The sequence below is a fragment of the Sander lucioperca genome, chromosome 15 (genome assembly GCF_008315115.2).
Source record: "Sander lucioperca isolate FBNREF2018 chromosome 15, SLUC_FBN_1.2, whole genome shotgun sequence".
Lineage (NCBI taxonomy): Eukaryota > Metazoa > Chordata > Actinopteri > Perciformes > Percidae > Sander > Sander lucioperca.
Window position 1 is genome coordinate 17,656,895 of NC_050187.1, and position 27,685 is coordinate 17,684,579.

Genomic DNA, 27,685 nt, shown 5'->3' on the forward strand with positions numbered 1-27,685 from the left:
ATAACCAGCTGCTGGCTGTAGGTTCATATTTATAGTACAGATAAGTGTGTGGTATCAATCTTCTCATCAGGCACACTGCAAATGACTGCATTTCCTTTCATTCGAGAAAGAGGTTGGCCGCTGCCACTTTTATGTATGTTGATGTTTATAGGCTACATGCATACGTCGTCTCAAAGTTAACATGCACTGGACACTGGAGCTCTGAGGTTCATCACTGGTTTTAAAGCCCTCACTCACCATTATGAACTGTAGGAACGTGTTGGATGGCCTTCTCTTTCAACACAGAGACTTAAACACTGGCATATATTTATAGACAAAGCTATTCCATCCTACCTTCTGACCTATATCAGTGTAAATAATACCGGGACTTACACAATCTTTTCTTTCTGTCTGTTCCAGAGGTTAGAACTAAACTGGGGAAAGAGGCATTTAAGTTTGCTGCTCCCTCTACCTGGAACAAGTTACAGAAATCCATGAAACTTAATGAGCTGGTCTCATTGGTCGCTTTTAAGAGGATGTTAATTGACTTGGAGGCAGCCACATCTGGCTGTAGATGTTTTGCCTGATTTAGGTTTTAGTATTTAGGATTGTGGTTCACTTTGAAAAATGTGCTGATTCAGTTAAATTCATTTTTTAATGTTTTTGTGTATTTTGTGTTTGTGTGGTTGTACTGCTGCCTGTCTTGGTGAGGACACTCTTGAAAAAGAGATTTTTAATCTAAATGAGTCTTTTCCTGGTTAAATAAAGGTAAAATAAAAAATTCTCAAAATGTCAAACTGTCTCCTTTGATCCAGTGCAACCTTAAAATATGGTACCCTAGAGGATTATTAAAGTAAACTACAGTAATGCTTGCTAGGTAGGCTTAATGTATGAACTAACCATCAGTTCATTTAATAAGTGGGTTAAATAGTTTTTGTGTCTTATTAAAAGTATTTTTTTATCCAGATCCACTCTATGGTCCAATTATTGTAGCTATAAGACTGTCCAGTCACTTTAGTTTTTGCATTTTTGTTCACCCCACAGGGTATCATATAAAATATTTTCATTCATTGAGAGAGCTTCAGTTGTTTACGCAAGATAATGACTCGACTTGGCTAATGAATATTTAGTTAAGCCTAATTAAATAATCAATCAGGCAGGCTGTATACCCGCCCTCCTCCTGCCCCAGAGGTCCTTCTCCTCTGCAGCCGGGCACGCCCTCGGCGTCTGATCACATTACCTTAGCAACATGTTTCCTCCTGTGGGCGCTTAGATTAGCTCAGCTGTCATATCCCCCAGAGAGAGAGATAGAGATATACTTCTCACCTCTGAATAAGAAACTCTCCAACATGATGTTACAAGTCGCCGTCCCAGGGTGGACCACCTTTTCAACTTAATGGTGAGCATGCATCCTACCGCGGGCACACACGATGTAACCTTACAGTGTAATTGTCAGTCAGCAGAGACGTGCTTGTACCGTGCTGCACGCGGCGGCAGATGGTCCATGTACATGTGTGCAGTGCTCCCTACTAGTCAGATTACCCGTCCATAGTAAATCCTGGGCCTTGCAGAATGGGGGCAGCAAGACGCGTCGGCTGAGTTTAATGCTAAGCTGTTATGTAGTGCAGACCCCTTGGCTGCAGGCCTGCTTCAGCTCTTGAATGTGCCGGCCAGTCTCTGTCAATTTCACCCTTACTCTAATTAACAGACAGGCCAGAGCAGGTGGTCTCTCACACAGACTTTCCTTCTCAGACGATTGGGAAACTGCTTACTTGCTGTATAGTTTTTACTGACCCAATCTTGTACTGTGCAGTAACACAAGAGGGAGAAAAACAAATCACCAGAACCTCACTACTGAATCACCATACAGACGTACACATAACTGATGTGGTGGATAGGCTATAGAGCCTGACTGAATGAGACTGCCTCCTATACTGCCAAAGGTGATCAAAGGTGAAACCAAGCACACATATGACAAGATCTATGATGCTAATAGGACTCAACAGTGAGACATGACCTACTTGTTATAAGAAATACATTTGTGTTCTTTATTTAGTGGGTGTACTCATGTGATTTGTAGCAGCTGTATTTTTGAAAATGAAATCAGGTGAAAGAAGAAAGCACAGGGAGCAATATCTCCAACAAATGAATGCATTAAGTTTTTTTTAACAGTTGTGATCGTTGCAAATCATTAGACATTTGTAATTTAAGACCTTGTCTGATGGCCTAAATTTTCCCAAATATTATTGAAATCGGATCACAGAAAAAAGAAAACCTAACATCAGAGTTAATCACCAGAGACTTCAGGGCTCTCAGATACTGTGCTTATTATATTTTTACTATGTGCTGTAGCCCTTATGATTGCCTATACTGTTTTGTATCTGGTGGTGGAACAAAATGCTATACCATCTTTAAATCATTAGAACAACATTAGAAGCTGTGAAAAATGTTCAATCGAATAACATTTTGTTGTGTTTTTATTATTATGTAGCATTATTCTCACTTATGTATATTTATAATATCAGATTTAGCAGGTGTTGGTTGGCTTTTCTCCATTTGTGTTGAGCTTCAGTTCACGTTCAAGCAAAGGAAATGCAAAAACACATCTTAACGAAAGAGGGATTGATTTCTAGTGCAATAAGTGCACTAGAGCTTTCCAGGAGAAGGAGAAGGGGCAGAGGGTTTGGTGAGGGTGTGTTTGCCTGATTGAAGTGAGCTGAACTGTTTTAACTCTGGCAACAACACCTGTTAACACCAAGGTGCAGCTTGCTTAGTGTTAGTGAACATTAAATGAAACTTTTAATTCATTGATTAATTAATTCATACAACCCACTACAGTAAAGAAAATCCTAAAGCAATTTTCTTTACCACTGGATAATGATTATGCGACCATACTTCATCACAGACCTGGAGTATTTCTTGTATGCAGGGCTCTTAAGACTCTGTGTGGCTGCAATAGTATACAGCTATTCCCCGAAGCACTGCACAACTGTTACAAACAAACAAAGACGCACAACCTTGCTTTATTGAGGTTCTCCTCCAGAGCACCAAATAAACAGGAAACACTGCAGTCTATACTACAGGGGGGGATAGTGACTGATGAAGGTTTTGCCTGAAACAAAAATGAGCAATTCATAGAGGTGAAGTCACGCTGGTGAAGCTGTGCTGCTGCTGGCTCTGGCCTAATTTAACCCATGGTTATAACTTCTTTGAGGTATTACGGTCTAGGAAACATCATACAGTTGCAGTTTGAAATGCTCCTTGGGGTTATAGAGAACAAAACATATATGTATATAACATGTATATTTGTGTAGGTGAAAGTACACGTTCACTTCAACATCCAATGCTCTAGTAACCATTCTAAGATATAATTCAGAATGATATAATTTTCTTTTTGCTATTACCCAGTAAATAAATGTTAGCGGTTCGCAAAACTTAAAGAGTTAAAATTAGGTTTTTCATTGGCTTCAATTACTGAGCATTTAGAGTGAGAAAAGGTATGTCGGGTTGGTTTTCAGGGTTGCAGGGCCCGGGTGCTCATCAGTGTTATAACTGATTAGTGGTGATGTAGATAGCTACCCAGGGAGCACAGCCAGGTACAGTCCAGTCCAGCAGCGGCTGTGGCCAGCAGCCTGCTTGTATTTGGCTTATCAGTCCTGCAGTGGCTCCACAGTGACATCAATGGCTCAGTGCTGTTTCAGTGGCATCCTGCTGGTGATAGAACATGAAAAAATAAACAGATGTTTATAGTTTAGAAGCTTAGCTGTAGGATATTTGAGAGTTATTATGTTTCACATGATCAAGTAATGATAATGTTTCTGGTCCATCATCACAAATCTTGGAGCTGAAGTGGTTTTGATTTGTAAATGTGTTCAGAAACCTCTGCATTCCAACATACTTACTGATGATGGCAGTTGACCTCTTTCTGCTCTAACCCACTCTGAAATGGGACATCATCTACCAAATCCATCACCACAGTGTTGTCAGAAATAGACTGTTTAACAGTGAGTGGACAGAGAAATGAGTTATGTGCCAGTTGATTTAAAGCCGGTGTTACTTTGAGATATTTTCAGGTGAAATAACTTTCCAAAAGATTGTTTTATTTGTCACAAAAAAAAGGACTGGGCTTTTCGAATGAATTGACATGCTAGTGAGAAATTATGCTCATTCTCTACCAAATTATTGCTGAGATAAAAAAAAAAAAGACTGGACATGGACTCTGTAATGGCAGTCCTCATACCTCAGTCATCTGTAGTGATAACTGAAGAGAGATTTGCTTTCACTTTCTGATTTAATCATTTCAGCTGCTTCATTGAGGTGCAGAGATTTGTAAAGGGCTCTTTCTTGTTGATGTTCCTTAGGAATATATGAGAGGAAGACAGCAGCTTTCATCAGTGTAGCAGGCTAACAACTTGAATTGATAGTTTTTATTCTACTTTATTTTAATGAAGTCATCCTCTATCCCCAAGCAGGCAAACAAAAGTGCACTCGCAAATACAGCACAATAGCAAACACTAACAACATTCAGTCACTGCAGCTGTCAGGCTCTGAGAAGCTCTGAATCAAGAAAATCATAATGAGAAATTACCATACACAAGGAGCCTTGCACTATTTATCTCAACAGTGTTTGGCTCGACTTACACCTGTGCGTCCTCATTCTTGCATAAGTGCCATTATACTGTAACTAGTTACACTCACTAGCCAACATCTTCCTCACTTTCTGTGCATCGCGCTGACGGCTTAATGAGCCAACTTTTCTTCTTGTGTAGAAAAAACATTTTCTCATTAGATGGCAAGTTAGCAAATGTTTTCAGATGTGGCCTAGTTTATGATCCAACTGTATTCTCTGTGCTATGTCTGTATTTTTGATAAAATCTAGCCTACAGTGGTTCAATTATTCTAATTATCGATTATCAATGTTGATCTTTTTCATGATGAATAGATACATTGTTTAATCATAGGATAGTGTAAAAATAGCCTTCACAACTTCCCAGGACCCAAACTGACATTTTTCAATTGCTTGTTTTGTTCAAATAACAGTCCAAAATGGAAAGGTATTCAGTTTACTATGATAGAAAAGTAAGAAAATGAGCATATATTAACATTTAAGACACTAAAAACAAAATGACTTAAGCAATTGATTGACTATCAAAAATGTAGCAAATTACTTTTCTGTAAATTGCCTAATTAATTAACGGACCAATCATTTCAGCAGGTTTTTTTACATTTTATTTTTTATTTTTGGTCGTATGAAAGACATGTGACACGTAGGCAGTTTGATGTGATAATTTGTTGTGTCCTCTCGGTGTCTCTCCATCATCAATCAAGCGAGGATTTACACAGCTCCCTTGATCCATTGCCCTCTGCACACCTGCGTGATTGGTGTCCTAAAATGTGGGTGGAACTGAGCTATAATGAAAACAGTGGCTGTGCGAGATGATTAGTTGACCCCCTACATACATGCTGCTTCTGACCCCCTGGCCCTTACTTGAACCCCTTCAGTGTGTGGCCCGCAGTTTAATCCTGACTGATCAATACCTTTTAAGGACTCTTAATATCCCAGAAAACCTTTTGGTCTGTTTATCTAAGTGAAGGCCAACAGTGTTGTAATGGTATGAATAAGTATTGAATGTATTTTAGATTAAATGCAAAATTAAGAAGGATTAATGTAGCCTGACAAGCCAGACCCACATCAAGATGTTGGGTCTGGGAACTCACCATTGACAGGGCTCAATCCGAGGGGCGGGATAAACGGTTATCTTTCAAATTCCCTCTGCACTCATAGCCAACCAGAGCAACGCTAGTTGATAGATTAAACTTTTGCCGTATCCGGTCGGCAAAACTCCGAACACATCTTCCTTTTTTAAGAATGACTCCAGTGCTTAACTCCAAGTCTTCCAGAGTCGCGGCCAAAGCCGATTCGAAAGACAGCTGTTCGCCAGCAGCAGCAGCCATCTTCTTTGTTTCCAAGTACCAGGGAATTCACGCGGAACCATTGCAACTCTGCCGTCCTTATGTTAAGCCCGCCCACCGACTCGATACATGATGTGATTGGCCTGACCAGAATTAGTTTTTTTTCAGCTTGCAAGCCAACAGAGAGTTGCTAGACTGACCCTGGCTGCAAATTACATTTGCTGCCGCTAGGGTGCGTCTAGATTTCTAGGCTAGGATTAATGTGCTTTTGGGTCCAAATTGCATTAATCATGCAAACTGTAGAGTTAACACAGCCTCTACATATATCACTTTGGGTTGTACTAAAATCAAATTGTATTAGAGGTTGTTGTGAAAAATCAGTATTGGGATCAGATGTATTGACTAGAATATAAACTACTAGGCTTTGCATGTGTGTTGCTTCCATGCTGCATATCTGTGAAAATTGGGGGGGGGAAAGCAGTATTTCCTCCTGCAATTTATTTCCCCTGGCCACAGTGTTTCCTCTAACATCGATCCATTACTCTTGCTGCTTGTTGACATTGCCAGTTTGCTGTCACATGTGTGGTGATATAAGATGGTCTTTTTATCCCAGCTGTCTCTCTGCTCCAATTTTGGATTACAAATTTTGGTGAGACAGGATCACTTTCGTGCTGACCAACATCTTGTTATGGTTGGTAGATTAGGTGAAAATAAGTGCATGGTATTATTATTATATATTATATATTTTATTATGCCGTATATTATTGAGTTGTGGCAGCTACTATAAAAATTCAATATCTATCTGCAGTACCGTTTTGACCTCCTGCCTGAATGTATTTACTGGTGATGGGGGCAGAGCAACAAGCTATGAAAACAACACTGATGCTGTATTCCCGTCTACAGTTGATAAGGTGAACGTGCTAGCAAATGGTTGCTCATTTACATATCCAGCAGACATGGAGTAATATAAGCATTCATTTGTTGGTTCTCTATCATTAGCATTCTAATAAATGCAAGGTGTGTAAACAGGATCCAACTTATTGTAATGCTCACATTAAACCCTAGTCAGCGAATGTGCTGTTAAAGATTGTTTAGGTTGATTTTTTTACCGTATAAATGTATAAACTGTACCATTATGTTTATATCTTCATTGGGAAGGAGTTAAAAAAATATATTAATATATTTTTTAATTTATTTAGTATTAGTTTAGACACACATAATTCCACACTAGCTTTGGGCTTGATTATATTTTTTGAGTGGCTATTTAAAATTTTATAATGTATTTCAGAAGAAAATGATTCTTGAAAATTAAGTTAGTTGCCCTTTTATTGCAATGACATTGAGCTGTTTTGTCTCCATTACATGATATTTCTCCAGACAGACAGTTTTGAACAGAGCAGCTAGAAGTCTTTTGGTGGGCGTCAAACTCACACAGATCCATCTAAGAGAAAGTTCTTTGAAATGTGGAACTTTGAATAAGAAATAAGAGATTCAGCTATATTGAAGGGATAATTCTTTTGTGGTTTCAAAGTCATAACAAATATAAGTTACATTAACAAAATATAGAGGAGGTTGGCTTTTTTCTTTCTTAATTTGTTTTTTCCTCTCAAAATGATCATTTTAGCATTTATTACATTTCAATCACAAAACTGAAGAAGTGAAAGAATAAAGAAATGCAGCAGGTCGATTAACAAGCTGTCTTGCTTTTTCCCTTTGATGTACAGTACAGAGCCTTACAATTTCATATACAGTTGTGTTATGTCCTGCTGATTAACTTGTACAGTACAGGATTGCAATGCTAAAAATTAGCCTACTGACATCGATGGTGGTCTCCGTTGCTCTGTAGAGCTAAAGGGATAATTCTCTGTAAAGGTTCATGACTACGAGGGACTCATTAGACATAGTGATTCATTGTTAATATAAATGATTGAATAGAGCGACTTTGAATAAAAGTTGCATCAAAAACGAATAAATAATCTACTCGTTCTATTTATTCCTTCGCTGCTGTGTATAATGAATATCCTGCTAAAACTACATACACAAACCATTATGCATTTTTTTCCCTCTTTATTTGAATTTAATTATTTTGTTCTTCCGAAATCAGGTGTCAGCTTTCCGATTTGTTCACTGAAACACAATAGTCAACCTCATTTCGTGTAAATGAGTTCTTCTGGGTGCCCACACAGCCCTTGACAATACTTACAATCTCGTTTACTTTCACTCCCCCTTTTATTGATATAGGTGTTCCATATTCATATTCAGCAATTTATTACTCATCACCATGCAGTTATTTAAATCAGCCCTTGTGAGCTGATCAGGGAGCAGAGTTTTTCTCTTGTAGGGAGGCTTCTCCACTTTGTTGTTTTATCTCCAGCGCACGGATGAAAAGGGCCTGAGGGAAAAAGACAATGCTGTCTGCTTTAACTCATCTCACTGCGTGACACTGAGGTATCAGGCACCGGCAGGGAAGAGAGAATATTTTATCTGACATTGTCACTCACTGTAGAAACCTCAGGGAGGCCGAGACTGCTGTGACACACTTGGTGGTCAGCAGCACTGCATATGACAGCACTGCTAAACTCATTGAAGCCACAAGTCTATGTGTTACAATGAAATAACGTGTTAATGATAGTTGTGTTTTTCATCAAGTTTTAAGCTGTAGAAATAATAATGTTGTAGAAATCACCTTCATTTTGCAAAGCATTATTAACAATATTTGTTTTCCTCAGGTTATTATTCATGTGGACCTCTTGGGAGTATGCGGAACAGCATCTCATTAAGTACGATACAACCCAATTGCCTCATCCATTCTCCAGATGACACAATTTGAGTTTAAAAGTCCCATATATTGATTTGCATTAAATAAAAAAGAGAGGGGAAAACATGGGGGCATCATTGTTTCACTTGACTGCCGTCTTTGTGGCTGTCCACATGATCCACTGCCAAACAGTTTGCAACAGACAAAATTCACTTGAATGGCACCCTAAACAACACGCAATGCAAATGAATTGGACCCTCATAGGAAACATCTGTAGGAGCATTTCTGAGTGTTGGGATTCTCAAGGGGGAGAGGAATCAACTGGACGCCCTGTCAACTTCCCACAGATATGCCCACTTCAGCTGCAACATGGAGACAAACTGCTGATGTCTGCTGATGAAACACTGAGGTCATATGGCATCAGACTCCTCAATGTGTCAAAAGACAGCTTTGAGAGCTGTTCCACAAATGGACAGATACAAGAGCAGTTTCTTTTCCCCCACAATATAAATGGAAGTGAGCATGTTGAGGCCAAGTGGCTCGTCCCGGGTCATCATTACTTCATCGCTCTGCATGAGGGAGACACACAGCTGTGCAGGCTTGGCTTACGAGTCAATGTGTCTGTTAAAACGCAACTTTGTCAGGGTTCTCCTCTGCTTCGACTTTGTTCCGGGAACGGTGTTTGTCAAACAGGCCTCTGGGATGGTGCATACCACTGTCTGTGCCACCGCCACTACTCTGGAAGGTTTTGTGAAAAGTCTGATGCTTGTTTGGATAACCCTTGTGAAAACAAAGGAGTCTGTTTGAGCAATGGATCCACAGATCCAAACCACAGAACATACACATGTCTGTGTCCTCCACATTTTACAGGTAATGACAAAACCAACTCCAATTGTTGAGCTCTCTTGTCTTCTTTGAATTAGATGAAAAATGTAAAAAAATTCTCTACACTTGGAAAAAATTCTCTACTCTTGTGCAATGAAATTACTTTAAATCAGATATTTGATGTGTTGAGTTACGTCTGCATGAAAGAACTCTTATTTCCCGGGGAAACCCATCATTTGTATATTTTGTATAATCTGATTTATGCATTTGGATTTTACTCTCAGATTCATTGAGAGTAACTAAATAATATAGAAATAACTTCAAATTTAATGCAAGCTACTTTCTTAATTATATATTTATTGGACACATCAAGTTAATGTTACATTCAGAATAAACCCAAACACTCACATCTAACGCAAACAGAATGAATATTAAAACAGCTTGCATTCCAAATGACTTCTTTCTTAATCTCTTTACTGCCAACGTGTACTCTCTGCAGCGGTATTATCTACCGAACTGATTTCATTTAACAGTTTGTCAATTAGAAATAAATAGCACCAGCTACAGCTTTTATGCATGCCCATGAACTTCATGACCCAGACACATCTTTTTATCTCTGTGTGTTTCTGTTTTGTAGTCAGCTGACTTGCCATTTGTTTTAGGGGTAAACTGCTCTGAAGTCGTCGGAAAAGAAAACTGTGACAGAATTTGTGAAAATGGGACATGCGTTCAATGGTCGCCTGCCTCCTTCAAATGCATCTGTGACAGTGGATTCTCTGGTAAGCAGGTCTTATTCAGCTCAACACACTCTTTAAATGCAATCATGTGGCTTTTATCCCTGACAGGTAATTCATAGATATCCAATCAGTTTTTAATATTGCTATTTACAAAAGGCAGTGGGAGAGATTTTTCTGCATCCCTGTTCCATATGCACAACCATGCCATTTGCCTCGAAGAGGCAACTATCTTTGGAAAAGGTCAAAGCTGAAAACTACAAAAGCTTAGAAAAGATCAGCACTTCCTTATGGGCTTTAAACCTGATCCCAGTTGATGTTATATATGTCATCATAATATATGAAGTGGCCACTTCAAATCAAATACCTCATGTTACGACCTATGACATGCGCTTGTAAAAAGCCAGTGCTAAACTGCTGGCTAACTGAGCGTGTTGCAGTTGATAAAACAAAGGTTTACAGCAATCACTTAAAATGTAATTTATTGTATATTGTTCCTGCTCAGCATATTAAATCTGAACTTTGATACTGGTCAATGTCTGTGAGCCTGCTAGAAAAGTATGGCATGGCTAAAACAGATTTTAATTTTTAAGTTTCATTTTTTAATGTAGCCTGGTCTAAGAAGATGGAGCATATCCAAAATGGAATGTATGGTAGTGTTCAACATTAGATTTCTATTCTTTCTCAATTCTACTAAATTCCGTATAGATCAGTTTGTCATGCTCATGGTTTTGGTGGTCTGTTCAGCTTTAGCCATATCACAGCGACAGGATGCTCATGCTTCTCTCTATGAGTAGTTTACAAAAAGGAATTGGACACAATTGTAACAAATTTTCCTTAGCAGCCAAATTGTGTCGCTTGCCATGTGATTTTCTGGAGGCTCCATGTGCGAGGTGGCACTCGTGATCTGGTGAGCTTGTTTATGAGACATTACCACTTCACCCATGATTTAGGTAATGAGCCTCATTTGCTCCAGTAGGTTAATGGGTAACGCACATAAGTGGGTTACAAGACCTGGATACTCCTTCGGTTACCCTGGATATCACTGTCTGCTGTGAAAACAAGCCTGCATTGAACTTTCTGGAGTAAAAACTCCAGGTGGCTCTTCACATTGATTCATTGTTTTGTTTGGAGCACAATTTGTCCTGGCAGCATTCTTGAAGTGTCACAGCTTTGCCTTTTCGAGTCCAGCCCATGCTTTCAGCTTATTATTTAGGAGAAGTGGTTTCAAGGTTACTCCAGTGCTGTCTGACATCTGTTTTTAAGTCTATAGAGTAGAAGAAGAAAGTACAGTACAGGGGGAGAAGTGTAGTATAAGATGTTTCATGGAGCAACTCTGAACTAAATTTTACATTTCAAAAGAAAAGATTAAAAGATAATTCTCTGAATCTTTGAAAGGGAACAATACCGCTTGTATGTAGTGAAAACCAGTTGTATGCTGCTGAATTAAATGCTGGATGATTATAATCAGCTAAAGCGCATGTATTTAACAAAAAGTCTATTTTTGATGATTATCAAGGCAACATTAAAATACAAGATTGTATGTCAGAGTAATTTAATATGAACTTTGAAATTATTATTAAGTCTCTGAAATTTTACATTTTTCCCTTGGAATATTACAACTCCTCAGGATTTCCTCTTCCATGGCCCAAAATTCTAAAGCCATGGAAGAGGAAATCCAATTCATGTATGTTTTAGGGCCTAAAACATACAAAGAATAGTTTTAGCATTTTTTAGCCTTGTGTTATTGATGAAATGTAAAGACTTTTAAAGACCAGCTGTCAATGATAACTTAAAATACCGTTAAAAACGAGTAGTGGAATTTGCAATACATATATGATGTAACAGGACATTTGTGGTTAAACCAAACAAAACCAGTGGCATTGTAAAAATGTCCACCTTTGTCTGATTTTAAATGGATAATTCATATAATTCACACCACAAACAAATTGGTGAGTTACACGCAGGCTCTGCCTTTGCAGCTTTTATCTGATTTGCTTTAATTGCCGCTGCTCTCTCAAGTAAGCAGACTCCACTAGGTGCTTTCGCATAGTCATGGTGTCCTGCTGTCCCAACAGCTTCTTGGGAGTTCTGTGGAGCTTGTGCTTCGTCTACCTCCCTGCTGCTGTTGCCTCATTAATCAACTGGAAGTTAGTGGCTGCTCCAGCGCTGGCTGCCCTCATAGGCCAAAGTCTATGCGCACAGAATAATGAGCCAAACTCGTGGGACGTTTCAAATGAGATTTTCTTTTTGATTTGACTCTCCTTTGCACTTCCTCTAGGGTATTTGTTGCAAGTTATTACCATCTTTATAGGGCAATTTCCATTTGGTGTTAATTGTTTTTGCAGTCTTGTTGGTAGTAATGTCAAAATTTTAAAGTTTAATTTGGACTCTAAATACAGTCATTATCCTTGTTAAACTATTTTAATTAGCTACTGACACAATGTTGTGTCTTTATGTACATTGGATTGCAACACTTTATAATCACTGCAATAATAAGGGTGTTTGAAATAAACAGATCTGTGGTAGACATAAATGCCAGCACAAATACAAATGATCTGTGATATGTGATGGGTGGAAGTGTTCCTAAACGTATCGTAATTTGTATTTGTGCAACTTTTAGTGGACCAGTAATGAAAACTCAATTTCTAGTGGAAAATGAGTTGAGAAAGAAGCAAGCCCAGAAGTTGTACACAGTAAGATTGATGCCCACAGAGGAGGTTATGAGGAGCCTCTGGGACATGAGCACTTGTATCAGCAAGGGGATTAAAGAAAATATTCAAAGAAAGAGTCACTGGAAAGATAAATGTGTAGGCAGCTTGTGAAGAACACAAAAGTGAAAACCCTCACCAGGGAGTAACATCAAATTGTATTCACCTTGAACCTGCAGGGAATTCAGTCTAATTTTATCCGTTGCATACAATGTCACTATGGCGTTACCCTGTCTCTGGTTATGCTGCTGGTGGTGAAAGGGTTGTGGTCCTACAGTATTTAGAAAGCTACTGGCTACAGCTTAGTTCACAAGTACTTTATCTCGGAAGATGCTTATGAAACGGGCTGCAGCACTGACTACTTAGTTTAGAGTTCAGTGAAAATCCACCATGAAAATCATTTATATATTATTATGATCCTTTTATCACTGTACTTGGTACTGAGGTATCAACTTATTTTTTTAGTTTATAGGCTCGAAATATTACAATTTCCAAGTTGGTAACTCTTCTGTTATGGGTCTGCAAACTAGTTCATTATTTCAGTTCATATTGTAAATGGTCATTACAGACCAAAATGTTGCGTATTACAGCACAGAATGCTAAAAATGAAGTAAAAGTGTAAATGATTATAGAAATAATAATAATAATGTGGTGGAAGCAGCAGTTTTATTTCAGTTTTATTCTGTAAATCTGTATCTATATCTGGAAAGCACTTTGTGTTAAGCTTGAAAAGTGCTATACAGTATAGACAATATGAATATTATTAATAATAATGGCTGCATCATTTTGTAATTTTGGATATATAGATATATAGATAGATTGACTGAAACATTCTGTGCTCTGTACTGCAAGCACAAACATTTAATAATACAGTAAGAATTAATAATTAATATAACTATGCACTCTTGGAGAACCTAGTGTGTTGCACATCTTGAGACATGATACGGTATGATGTAAAATGCTCATATGCTCATACAGGCAAGTTTATAGCAACTTAAAAGCACAGAGGCAATTTAAACTGTACATTCGGTAAGCTGACAAAATGTATTAGAAGAATATAAAAACACAACTATATCTGTTAAAATAGAATGAGATGAATGATAGAGCATCACATAAAATATAATACCGGTACAGTTGACAAAAATAATAGCATATAATGGAACCACACATTTCTTTATTGTGTTGCATGTTGTGTTAGTAGTGTTTACATTAAATTACATCAAACAACTGGCATTCCTGATTATTGTGTTGACCCAAATGCTCATTTATATTAATGCTACAGTAGACCTGACTTCACAGAATGGCAGCTGCAGACCGACCCTCCTGTGTTGCACAAGCACAAACTTTAATACACACACTCTCAGCATGAAACACAACACCCTGAAATGGAGGCAATTTTCCATCTCAAGCACTGGACAGGAAAAACACAAGGGCACACACAACTCCCTGTTTATAGCTCTCAGAGAAAACTATGCTTTTTTGGTGAACCAAACCTAATGATTTATTTTGTTAGCTGTTCAGAACATTTGCCATGCTCTTCACTATAAATCTGGTTTCCCTCAAGTGAATTGGGTGTAAATGGCGTTTCTATTATATTAACTTTTCTGGCCCAACAAGTACAGTACCAAGTACTAAAGAACTTAGAGGCAACTATAGTTAGCTACTTGTTTGCGTATATTGACGTAAACGTTGTTTCCATGTGCTGGATAACATCTTGCTGGCTTTGCTTATGTTCCAGTTGGTGTGGTTTGTTGGCTTCACTTGAAGGTTTCTGACATGGGCAATTAGCTTCAGCTCTACAGTATATCATCAATCAGAGGCCACCATAGGATTCTGACAGCAATGATGGTATTTACAGTTGGTCTGGTCTTTAGTTTAATTGTGACAAGAAGTGGTCCTACCCCCATACTGTGTAATTATTGATAAAATATGTCAATCATCCCTTCCTCCATGGATTAGAAGTCATGTCAGTCTTGTCTTTTCAAGCATAAACAATCAAATTGCTTTGAAGCTACTTCATAACTGTGCCATGTTACTTTCCATGTGGGTTTTAATAGTTTTACATAGAATGTGTAAACGTCTGCTGGGCAACACCAGTTGACAGGCTTTTACACGTTATAGTTTCTAGATTTAATTACATCCTTACAATTTGAATAAAAGTGCTGTCATTTTGTGTCTATTTTGCAGGCCCACCTTGTGAGAAAAGAAAAGCCCCCTGTGATCTAAATCCATGCAGAAATGGCGGCACATGTGAGGAGAGCCCCGAGGGATTTGTTTGTCATTGTCCAGAAAGATTCGGGGGTGTCTACTGTGACTCCCGAGTTGTCTTCGATTGCATGTCATATGCATGTCAAGAGGAACATGTTTGCACTGCAGGGGTATGTGTGAGGATTTAATGTCCCTTATTTGTGTTATCTCAGTGGGAGATAAACAAGAAATGGCACATGAAAATTAATATAGTGTCTTGAAATGAGATCAACTGGCTTCATTCTGAAGGCTGCAACATCATTAATAGGTCCTCCTGAAGATGAGCTAAGGGAAAGAGTGTTTGCTTCCTCTAGCATTTTGATTGAATGACCCAGCGCATGTTTAACTGTTAGTTTGAAATGTCTCTCATCAAAAGCTTTTTGTAATTAGATGCCTGCTGCAATTTTCACCTTTCACTGAAAATGCTGTTGCGGTCATACATTTTGCAACGGCAGTGGTGTTTCTAATGTTCTTGAGGATACACTAGAGAAAATACAGTAATGGTCTAATTGTCTTTCCCTGACCTTTGTTTTGTTCATTACAGTTTGCCAAGTGCACTGCACATTTTCCCAGCCCAACTAGGAATACCAGAGTAGAGCAGACTAAATTAAATACATTTTTATTTTAAATGAAAGACCCAACACCATTAGAATTTATTAGCCTCTCATGGTGTCTAAAACTCATATGAAAACATATATACAACCTATTATTTACTTGCCTACTTAGATTTGATTTAATTATAATTGTAGAGATGAGTGAATGAACACAAGAATATGAGTCAATGAAGTAACAAGTTTTTCACTACAGTAAATCACTTTGTATTGATAATTTTTATACATTTAGTGATCTTATTGTGTAATCTAACCCTGTTTTCCCAAGCTGACATGTGACCTGGTTTGTTTTGCCTCTGTATGCAGGCCTCTGAATGTGTCTGTGCCGATGGTAGTGTTGTCCCAGCATGCAGGAGGCAGCAGAACCCGTGCAGCACATCACCATGTCTCAACAATGCGACCTGTGTGTCCAGGGGAAATAATTATGTCTGCAGGTGAAACACATACAGGGATCTAGTAGAGGCCAATCTCACATACAGTATAGTCCTCTTTCTAGATGACTCCCGCTGAGAGTGAATAGAAATGCCTCTTTTATTATTGTTCTCCCTTTTTAAATGTGATTAGGATTTACATTTCACTTAAAAGCTCTAGGAGTAATACTGTACATACTGGTCTGGCAGACCTCAAGCCCCATTGTTGGGTAGTGATATTCTATATTTTTCTTTTTGTCAATTAATCCCATGTTAGTTCTACAACCAACAATGAATTGATCCTACTTACAGCACATTGGTAGTTTAGGTCTTTTCATGTTTTTTTGTTTTTTTACATAGAAAGTGAAAAATATAATGCCACCACCATCTTTTAAATAAAAAAATGGCATTGGTCAACTCGAATCAAAAAATAGTTTTCAACAAAGCATTGTCAATCACCCTATATTGTACTGGCTCCACTGTAAACCAGTAAAAGTGAAAGACAACCAGACTTTTAATTTAATCTTAGAACAATGTGCTTCTCAGAGGATAGACTTCTACTACATTACAGCCTGCCTTTGATGCTCTCTAGATACTTGTCATCACTCTTAAACCTTTTTTTTCATCAAGACTACTGCTAGTGTGTATACTGCTAGTCGTTGTCCATATGTAAACTCTAAACTGAAGTAGTACAGTCATAAAAACACCTTGAAATATGGCTGTATAAACAAACCAATTTGAAACACACCGTTCTAACAGACAAGATAGAAAGGTTTTTTGGTGACTCACTATTGGGATTTATATCAAAATGTTTTCAGGTCTACTGCATTGATGAAAAGGACATTAATGTTTATTAGGCCCTGCTTTTGAGGTCTCCATGTCTTTTAGATCCTTATACTGTACCAGATCACAAGATTAGTTTTCATACATTCTGACCTTGGCTCCAAGGCTCTATATTATAAATGTGACAATTTAGTTTTTCTCATTATGACGGCTATAAAAGAAAGAAATTTTGATTCAATCTGCAAACAGTATATGAAAATTACAAGGGAAATTAAAAGTGAATGGTGTTTATTGCCATATTAGGCAGTACAATCAGCGAAATAAGGAGTTGGATTGTTGCGGTTGAAGTAGGAAAGTATAATACGTGATTTATAATGGACCTTAATTTGTCCTGATATGCTTAATCCACCCATCTGGCAATCCAGGTCATAAAAACTGGAAAAATAATTTGCAGACACTATCTCACCCACATCCGTATCACGAACAGGTCATACAGAAAACCAAATTATAACCCCATGTATCTTATAAAAGAAAAGAAAATATGGCTTGTTACTGCTCAAGGCTTTGGGTGAATTGATTCTGATGACATTGACCTCCTCTTAACAGATGTCTGAGAGGGTTTTCCGGGAAGAATTGTGAAGAAATAATTGACTACTGCAGGCTGCTCAATATCAACTGCCTGAATGAGGGATTGTGTTTGAGTGTAATTGGCAGATATCAGGTAAGTGATTCAAAGTTTCAGTCTAAATGAAATACTCTGAATCCCACAAAACACAGCTCATGCTGCACCTTAATTACAGTATGAACATAAAGTGACCACATTCATAAGCAAGGATGTGATACATACAATCAATCTTTTGTTTCAGTTGTGAAACATATTTTAAAATCATTATGCGTGTATTTTTATTTACATATGTTATTGACTGATTTTACTGACGAATGCCTTTGACTGGCAGCTATTTTTTTTGTCTTTGAATACATACATATTTAAACCTAAGAGTTCAAATATATGAGTGAACTCTGGTTTTTAACATAAAATAGGCTTAGTGCATAAGAAAACTATTATTAGTTGAAATAAAAAAAACAAGGAGAATAACAGAAACATCACTGATAGAATATTTCTACAGACAGCAGTAATCCAATTCTAACCCATTAATCATTGTGACTATGTGGAAGCTTTGCTCAGGTTCTGGTGTAATTTGCCTCTATTGTTCAATCTCCTCTAACGTCCCATAACTACTATTCATTCTCCATCAGTCGTGTTCCATTAGGTCACTGAGATTGTTCTTAATCTAAAATCCACTTGTGTTGGTGCGCCTTCTACCAGGGTCATACATAATCAAAATTGTTGCTCACTGCAAATGGGCCATATGTATAATTTTGATGTGGTTTCCTTTGGACTATGAAAAACCATTGGGTAGTTCATTAAAAGTAGCCTGCTCATTTTATTTCCTTTGTCATGGAGATGCTCTTGACAAAACTAGATGTCTCATCAATTCGACCTGTTTTATCATTTTGTGATGCTGAAACTGTAATTCATGCATTTGTGTCTTCCCGACTTGATTAAAGCAACACTAGAGAATTTTTCCTGCTTCGGTCCCCCTACAGGTTGTCTCATTGGAACTACAGCTCGCGCTACCCAATCTGGCAAACTTGCATAATGTAATGTATAGGACAATTCCGCTTCCAACCTGTAGGGGGACCGAAGCGGGAAAAGTTCTCTAGTGTTGCTTTAATGCAGTGTCTCTTTTCTGGTCTTCCAAATTGTGCCACTAGAGACCTTCAACTAACTTGCTCAGAACACTGCAGCCACAATCTTGACAAAAACTAGAAAATATGATCACATAACACCCGTTCTGGCCTCTCTTCACTGGCTCCCAGTGCAAGCTAGAGCTGATTTTAAGGTTCAACTTTTAACTTAAAGGCCCTGCATGGACTCGCACCACCTTATTTATCTGAGCTTTATTACACCATATATACCGGCACGCTCTCTCCGCTCCTTTGATGCTGGTCTCCTGGTCATTCCCCTAGTAAACAAAAAATTTGTTGATTATAGAGCATTCTCCTACCGTGCCCCTCATCTGTAGAATGGCCTTCCACTACATGTTAAAGAAGCTCACTCAGTTGACATTTTTCAATCTAGAAAACCCACCTCTACTTATTTTACTATAGCCAACCATAACACACCATCCTTTCTGCGTCCTTCACAAACAAACCTTTTCACTTATTGTCTTATGTTGCTGGTTTTGTATTGTTTATTATTACTGCTTTAATGCTGTTCAATTGTTTTGTTGTGTTCCTTTAATTGTAAAGTGCACTGAGACCATATCTAATGGTGATTTTACACTTTAAATAATTTTGATTGAATTTGATTGATAACACATATTTTATTGGTGGATATACAGAGCAGACCATTTGGATAATAATTTGACTGTTTTGCTTTGGTTCTGTACTTCAGCACACTGAATTGGAGCCATGGCTGAGATTAAAGTGCTGATTTCTAGCTTAAAAGGGTTAGTTCACCCCCCAAAACAAACATTTCTCACTTACACTATCCGTAGCTAGCCATGCAGACAGGTTTGGATTTACGTTAACTTGTTTCTCAATGTCTGTCCCTGAAATTTTTGCTTTCACTACCATGTAATTAATTTTGTGCTGTCAGAACTTGAAAACTTGTTTTCAGAAACAATGATAGGTTACTTAGGATAATCAACAGACCTCAGTGTCAACAGAAGTCTACAGAAGAAAATCTTTCTGGAAATGAAATATTCTGCTGAAGTTATTGTATTTACTTTTATTTGATCTACTGCTGAATATAATTTGTTAATTTGTGACACTCACAACATGTTAGTGCCACAAATTCCATTCACCTCTGTCATATTGAGGTAGTGGCAGAAATCTCAGAGGGGAATATCTCAAAACCAGAGCAAATTAAACCAAAACTATCTGGGTGGCTAGATGTTTGGGTAGGTGAAAAAGTTTGGGCTTTTGTAATTTGGGTGAACTCACTCTTTTATTTGAGGGTGTTAACTGCCACATCAGATGAACATTTGTGTCTAGTTGCAGCCCAAGGGTAAAAAGGGACATGATTCCTTCACTGTTCACCCAATATGGAAAAATATATAAATATAAAATATCTTTTCCATTTGAAAAAAGCCTTAAAGCGTAACTCTTGCCAAAATGCAACCTAGGGTCTTTTTCTGAATGTACCCGAGTCAAACTTTCGTTTTAAATAGCATATTTAGGACGGAATCGCCACTTTTAAGATTTACCGTATTTTCGTTTTTCGGTCAAATGGCCTTTTGAATGGGAGTGCTAGGGGCACTTTTATGCTAGCCTCAAAATAGCTATTTTTAAAACGCTAAGAAGGCTCGACACAACATGAAACTTTGCTCAAAGTATGACCAGGGTCTCTACACCTTAACGAAATCATTGAGATAGAGTTTACTAAAAAGAAAGGTTTTTGAGCAACTCGCTGTAGCTGTTGTTCTTCCGGTCGCCATCTATCGAGCCGGTCAAAAATAGTCGAGGGAGGAGAGTAAAGATGGAAAGCTCCAAAAGCTTAGTTCCATATAAATGCACGGATAATTTGTTGTTTTGTCGTTAGTGAAACACAATATTGACCTTGTAGTTGAAAAAGGAGCCTCATATAAGAATGACATTTCCTCCTATGGAGTCCGTTCATTCGCATTCGGAGATCGCCAAATTTTGACTGGGAAAATGGTGGATAGCGTAAACAACAACTGCTAACGTGAGTTGCTCAAAACCTTTCTTTTTTGTAAACTCTGGGTACACAAACAATGTTGTCAATGCTTTCGTTAAGGTGTAGAGCCCCTGGCGATACTTCAAGCAAAGTTTCATGTTGTGTCGAACCTTTGTAGTGTTTTAAAAATAGCTATTTTGAGGCTAGTATAAAAGTGCCCATAGGACTCCCATTCAAAAGGCCATTTGACCGAAAAACGAAAATACGGTAAATCTTAAAAGTGGCGATTCCGTCCTAAATATGCTTTTAAACGAAAGTTTGACTCGCGTACATTCACAAAAAGACCCTAGATTGCATTTTGGCGAGAGTTACGCTTTAAGTGCCGTTCTTTGCTATTCTTTCAATGAAGAAATACTGTCTAGTTCTGATATAATTGATGCTTTTGCAGCATCTACGCTAACCTCTTTAGGAGCCTCCATTCTTTTAAACGAACAGTTGCTCAGTGCACACACCTAAACCATAGCTGCCAGTTGCTCCTCACAGGACGCAGATTAACCGGGCCACGGTGGCTCTGACACAAACGCATTACTTGAATCTTGACGATGGATTTTTTTTATCTCGCGATCGTGTGATACTGCAAGAATCCAGTTGCCATGTAAGGTAACCACCAACCTTAAAACTGAAAGTAAACAACTTAACCCTCATAGTCATGTGTGCTGAGGTAGAGCAAAAATGATGAAAAACACATCTTTGCTTTAATTCATACTCATGTATACTATACCGTACCCTAATCACACACATATTGTGCTGTTTTCCTGCAGTGTGTTTGTGCCGCAGGATGGATTGGAGAGTTTTGCCAATATGTAGGTGATGCCTGTCTGATAAAACCAAACCACTGTTTGAATGGAGCCACATGCATTACAACAAGTCAGCCCTCATCTCCTCCCCAGTACACCTGCAAATGCCCCCTCGGCTTCACAGGTGAGATAACTTTGCTTTATTATCTGTTCCCCGCCCTTTCCATCAGTCTGTGTGCCTGTCTGTTGGCAGTATATCTCAAAATATGGATTGATTTTTACAAACCCTTGTGGGAAGGTTGGTCATGGAGCAACGGATGACTGATGTTTGGGGAAAATCTGTTGTGGAACTGGTAATGCTTGACAGCAACATACCGTTGGCAGAGATTTGTGTTCTGTTTTGACATTTGGTGTTTTGTAAACATGTATATGCAATATATGCACAACGTTATCTAAAGATTTGAGGCAGACGTGCAACACAGGTGGTGAAGGCAGTTTTTCTGGTTATTTACTCCATCACGACAGTGATTTTGCAGTCTCATGCAAGACATTTGACACAGAGAGCTCTAATGCTGAGAGTGATCCATGAATTATAAATGTTTCTATTTTTCCTTTTGTTGGTGTTTTAAAGTAGATTATATGAATCATTTCCAGAATAAATGCACTTCTTTAATGGCAAAGATAATACTGGTTTCTGATTGGCTGGCAGGTGTCCCTTAACATTTTATGTCATATAAACTTTGCGAAGGAAATGCATTTTTTACTGCCACCTTATTATTATTTATTATCTAAAAGGCACTACACTTTGATTTGAGAGATGAGTTATTGTAGCAAAAATAGGGGCGGATTATGGGCTGTATCAGTAGACTCAGATTCCCACCAAATCCCTACCACTAACCAACTTCATCAAAATGGCCTTAGAAAGAACGCCTCTACTTCTTCCTTTTATTGTCTTTGCATATCAGGCAATGTCATTGAGCATCATTGATAACATACTTACGCTATGACTCACACTGTATTACCAGTTACTTCAATGGTAAGACTAACCATGAATTAAATGTAGGGCTGTCAGCATTAACGCGTTAATCGCGATGCGATTAAGGGTCGAGCATAATGCGTTAATTTTTTTGATCGTATTAATCGCATGCCGCCATTTATTAATTTATTTTCACTTCACTCGGCTTTGCGTCGTGCCTAACAGGCTACTATTTTGCCGTACTTCCTCGTAACACATCCTGCTGTTGCAGGAATAGCAACGCGGATTTCGGTGCCTCATTCTGGTGCCACTGATACGCCTGCACTTCTCTCTGGTGCTCTGAAAATGGACGTTACAGGAAACAGAAACATCGCTGCACATGACTAGTTAACACTATACTCGACAGCAGCTAACGTTAGCCTACCGCTAGCTAGTAGCTGGATTAAACATGGTTACAATGCTGACAGCTAACGCTAAACGGTGTAAAGTGTATCTGTATTTCACTGTAGAGGATTCCGACACCGGGATGTAACAATCTGCAGCTGCTGTTGTCGGAAAAACACAGACGGTGCGTTCAATGAAACTGGTAATTTACAGCCTTGTGGTGCATTCCAAGTTGTTGTTAAATTCAAATGTGTGACTAGATTAAATATATAATAAACAAATACAAATCTTAAAATCAAGTTCATAAAGTCACTTTATTTGCATTCATTTGATTCCCAATCAAGATACACTGGTAAGAATTGTTAATTGTTAATATGTACTTAAAAACTGTTCTGAAATGCAAAATAATAGAATTTTAATCATGTGATAAAACATGTGATTAATCGCGATCAACTATAGAAATTCAACGATTAATCGCGATTAAGAAAATTTAATCGTTTGACAGCCCTAATTAAATTGTCTGCAAACAAATGTAAAGGCTGCATTAAGCCAATTGTGACCTTTAGGGGCCAGAAAAGCCAATTCACACAATTCATTGCAATTGGTTGTTTTAGCTCTACAGTAGTTACTCCATCAACTTTTGAGAAAAGTCATTGTCATTCTACGTTTGTAAATACTTCGTCTTCTTTCAGCATCCTTTTTACTTGCCTCCATTTTGCCCTGGGCAGGTAGGCTAGCTCACATCAGCTTGTTTTAGCTCCTGTACTGGGAGTACCTGCTTTTTTATTTAAACTGACTAGGGCTGTGTATTGGCAAGAATCTGGCGATACGATACCTATCACGATACATGGGTCATGATTCAATATATTGCAACATATTTCGATACTCTGCGTAAGGCGATATATTAAGATTTTTTTAAAGTATAATTTTAGAAAAACTAATATTTAAAAAAAGACATGATGTGCATAAAAGTCAAAGAAGTTTACTTAGGTAAACAATTCAGTACACAGAAAATCAAACTGCCAGTTTGGGATTGTGGTTCACAGGTTCTTAGTGAGCACATTTGTATATGCTAAAGTAGGCCAAAGTTCAGCCATAGCTACATTGTTAGTTTCTAGCAAAAAGTCAGGCACTGCTAGGCACTGTTAGGCAAGGACACTAGGGGTGCGTCTCAGCACAGCCATCTAGAGGTAGGGGGTTTAAACACAACATAAACGTTTACCACTGTCTTACATGAATATTTTTGCACGTAAACTAAAAAAAATAAAAATAAAAAAAATGTTAAAAAAAAATGTAAAAACATAAAAAATCAGTATTGCGTTTTTGAAAATCAATACAGTACTGCAAAAAAAAATATTGCGATACTCAAGTGTATCGATTTTTTTCTTAGACCCCTAAAACTGACAGTTTTACAATCTAGATAACCAATTGAGCTGAAGTTCAGCTCAACTGAACGTGTACAATGTTAGCAGTATTATAGTGAGTTGTTAAGTTTCAGTGGGATTGTTAGCTTTAGCTTCACATGTAACCTGGAGCCATTTGATTTCAGTGGAGGGATGTCACATTTACTAAAATACTGTGATTAAGTACAATTTTTAGGTATTTGTACTTTACTTGAGTATTTCCATTTTATGCTATTTTATACTCCTACTCCACTACGTGCAAATTATTGAACTTTTTACTGACATTACTTTACTTACTACATTTATTTGATAGCTTATACTAGTTACTTTGTACATTTAAATTAGTAATACAAAATATGTATCAACTAACACATTATGCCAGATTGTTATAGGTTAATATACCCAGCAGTATGTGTAATTAAAATTGTGATGTACACATTATTGCATCAATAATTGTAATCTAGTACTACAATACACATTATTCTGCATAATGTATTATTACTACTGTTAATCAAGTAAAGGATCTGCAGACCTCTTCCACCACTGTTCAATTTTCAGATGAAAAAATCTTATGTAGCTTAAAAGTTTTGGCAATTTTTTAATCTTACAGTATATTATGTTCAAATAAAATAAAAACATATGAACATAATAAAAGAATCATCATGCACTCTGCAATATGTATCCCAATATAAATAGTATAATAGACTTGTTGAGCGTACATTTGGCATTGACCTTTAAAAACCCACTAACAAACATTCTAAACAGGTTCATTTAATTTCCTGAAGTCAGTGTTTGCTAATATCCTTACAGCTGACATGAATTAAATAAGTCTGTTCCCTAGTAACACATAAGTAACTGTTCTATCTGAGAGCAGTGTGTTTGGGGACAGGGGGTCACATAGGTTCATTCAAAGACCTCTAACACTGTGCATTGATTGCACATGGGTCAGCAGGCAAACGTTGTGAGACTGGAGGCCACTCTTAAAACCGGCAGGTTTTGGTTCAAACCTCCATGTTTGCAAGCATCCACTCTGTCTCAAAAGACTGAATCCCAGCCAATGTAAGGGCTGCTGCTCCATAGCTGCCCTCTGACCACCCTTAGCAGGTGTGCAAGAAAAAACTCCCTACAGTGAACTGAATGTCTTTTAAAGTGCAAATGGATTGAAAAAGAACTATTTCAGGTCAGAAATATGTGGTTGGGTTGTGATTTACAAATCACAAGCCAACTACAGATTTTAAGCAAGGGCTAGTTCTCTTGATGAAGTGATTATTTATTTTTTAACCTTAAAGCTTATTTACCAGTAGCCTTGCCTGTTTGACATTTCTAAGGCCTGCTGCTGATTGCATTTAATCCAAGTACTCTGGCAAACTGCTTCCTAATTAGCTGCCAACTCGGAACATGGCAGAAAGTTGTTAAGCTATCGATGACAACTGTTCTAAAAAAACAAACAAGGGGAACAAGGGAGAGACACAAAAACAAAAAGGGGTTGTTACGGAGTATGAGATTTAGGGAAAAACTAAGTCGTAGAGACAAAACAACAAAATCAAGTGTGATTTGCATAAGTGCGTCATTGCTCTAAGACCTCCCAGGCTGGAGACCATGAATAAAAATAAAACAAAACATAATTTCAGTGCATACCTGTAAATAAGATAAATGAAATTGTGATGTTGTCTCTAGCAGAGACCCCTTTAAGAGAGTTGTGTAGTTAATAATCATTCACAGCTATGTCATTTTACTGCATAATAGAAGATTATGTTTGAATCATTGCTTATCAGAATCATTTTCAGAATACTTGATTCCCTAAGTGAAATTGTTAAGTTGCAGTTGCTCACAGTCAAATTTAGGGCAAAAATAAGAGTAAGACTAACACTAGTCAATACATGTATAAAAGTAACATAGCTAAAGTGCAAGAAATGAAAAAGTTAAGTAACAGTAAGATTAGGTTAAAAAGGTTGTGTTGCTATACAAAGGATTGTACAAATGCTATTGGAGTACAGTGTAAACATAAATATCTGAACTGTTCATTCTGCATCAGAAATATAATAATATACTATATATCATACATTATATCATAAGCAACCCATCCGCATAATAATGTACAGTATGTGAACATCTCTATTTAGACGTTACATTCTCTATTCTAGACATTATTTGACAAAAAAGGACAATATGCAACACTACAGATTGTGATCCTTGCAGAACATTGTTTATGCTCTATACAGGTTATGATGGTACTGCACAGTAGTGTTCCTCTCTTGTTTTATTGCTTAAATAACCAGTGAATGTGATTTTCTTTTTTTCTACCCCAGTGCATTCAGATTTTTGGCCTATAGCGTATTTCCCAATCTAGCCTTAAGTCCTGTTGGTCAGATAAGCCCTTACATAGCACTACATGAACAAGATTTTTTTTTTTTTTTCTCTGTTCATAGCTGAAATCTGTTGCCACTTCAGTAATGGAAAATTGTCTTTTACACCATGGCAGGTCTTAGTGACTGATAGAATTCATCATTTTCTGGCATCTTGGGATTTTTGCTTTGGAATTTCGGGCGATACAGCATAGAAAGGCCAATTTAATTTCAGGCTTTGCCCAGAAAACCCACTGTACTCTATCATAGAACATAACTCAGGATACATTACTCATGCCCCGGCATTCGGGTTTCATTTTGGAAGGCTTTATTTTTTAAGAAACAACTACTATTGGCATATATTTTGGTCTCATTCATACACACTCCCTTCATTTGTGTGGATAATAATATAAGGCAGGGCATTCAGTTAAATGGAAGAATCCACCAAAGATCCAGGAGTGTGATTAAAAGACCAATTGTGAAACCATCTGTAATTCTTCAACTGAATAAGGTTTACATTTCAATCTTTATCTGGGCAATACAAATATATTGGCTTTAAGGAACCTGCAGGTAAATAATGATTGTGCACATTAGAAAGAAGTGTTTTGCTAAGGTTCATTCAAAATAACCTTCAATTCATATGGCCTTCAACCGTATTTTTTAAAATACATTTGATAATTTCTAGACATTCAAGATGTTGCAGTACAAACATGTTTTAGCCTAAATCACCATATTTCACATCACTGAAGTTTCATAAAAAACAACAATACTACATAATTGATTTTATTCACAGCCATAAATGAGGGTAGGCGTTTAGATTATAGTAGGAACATTTTTTATAATGTTCTGTTGCACAGCATGGCATATTTTGAATATAATGACATGTAGCAACTACCGTGCAGATGATATCCATCATGGTGTTTGGGCCGTAGCATGAGGTTGCCGCTGTCAAGAAGAGACTTTCACTACATGTCATTGCTGCTCTGTTATTGATGATAGGACATTTTAAATTAATAACCTGCACTGGAAGACACCCACCCCCAACCACAGCGGTAGAACTAGCAGCTGCTGAGGCAGCTCAGCAGCAAACAAATCTCCTATCAAGC

The 27,685-nt window shown here is 37.6% G+C and overlaps 1 protein-coding gene across 3 annotated transcripts in view; it reads left to right on the plus strand.

The window, feature by feature from the left end:
• The first annotated feature begins 1,219 nt into the window (after positions 1-1,219).
• Positions 1,220-27,685, plus strand: part of eys (eyes shut homolog) — a 167,769-nt gene continuing 141,303 nt past the window's right edge. For 2 of the 3 annotated variants that reach the window (XM_031303278.2, XM_035991978.1), the window contains exons 1-7: positions 1,220-1,378; positions 8,622-9,520; positions 10,138-10,254; positions 15,108-15,298; positions 16,085-16,212; positions 17,578-17,692; positions 21,496-21,655. In XM_031303278.2, the coding sequence (XP_031159138.2) occupies positions 8,776-9,520; positions 10,138-10,254; positions 15,108-15,298; positions 16,085-16,212; positions 17,578-17,692; positions 21,496-21,655 (1,456 nt within the window). In that variant the 5' untranslated portion in view covers positions 1,220-1,378; positions 8,622-8,775. The remainder of the gene's footprint in view (positions 1,379-8,621; positions 9,521-10,137; positions 10,255-15,107; positions 15,299-16,084; positions 16,213-17,577; positions 17,693-21,495; positions 21,656-27,685) is intronic. The other variant, XM_035991979.1, reaches the window with a different exon arrangement.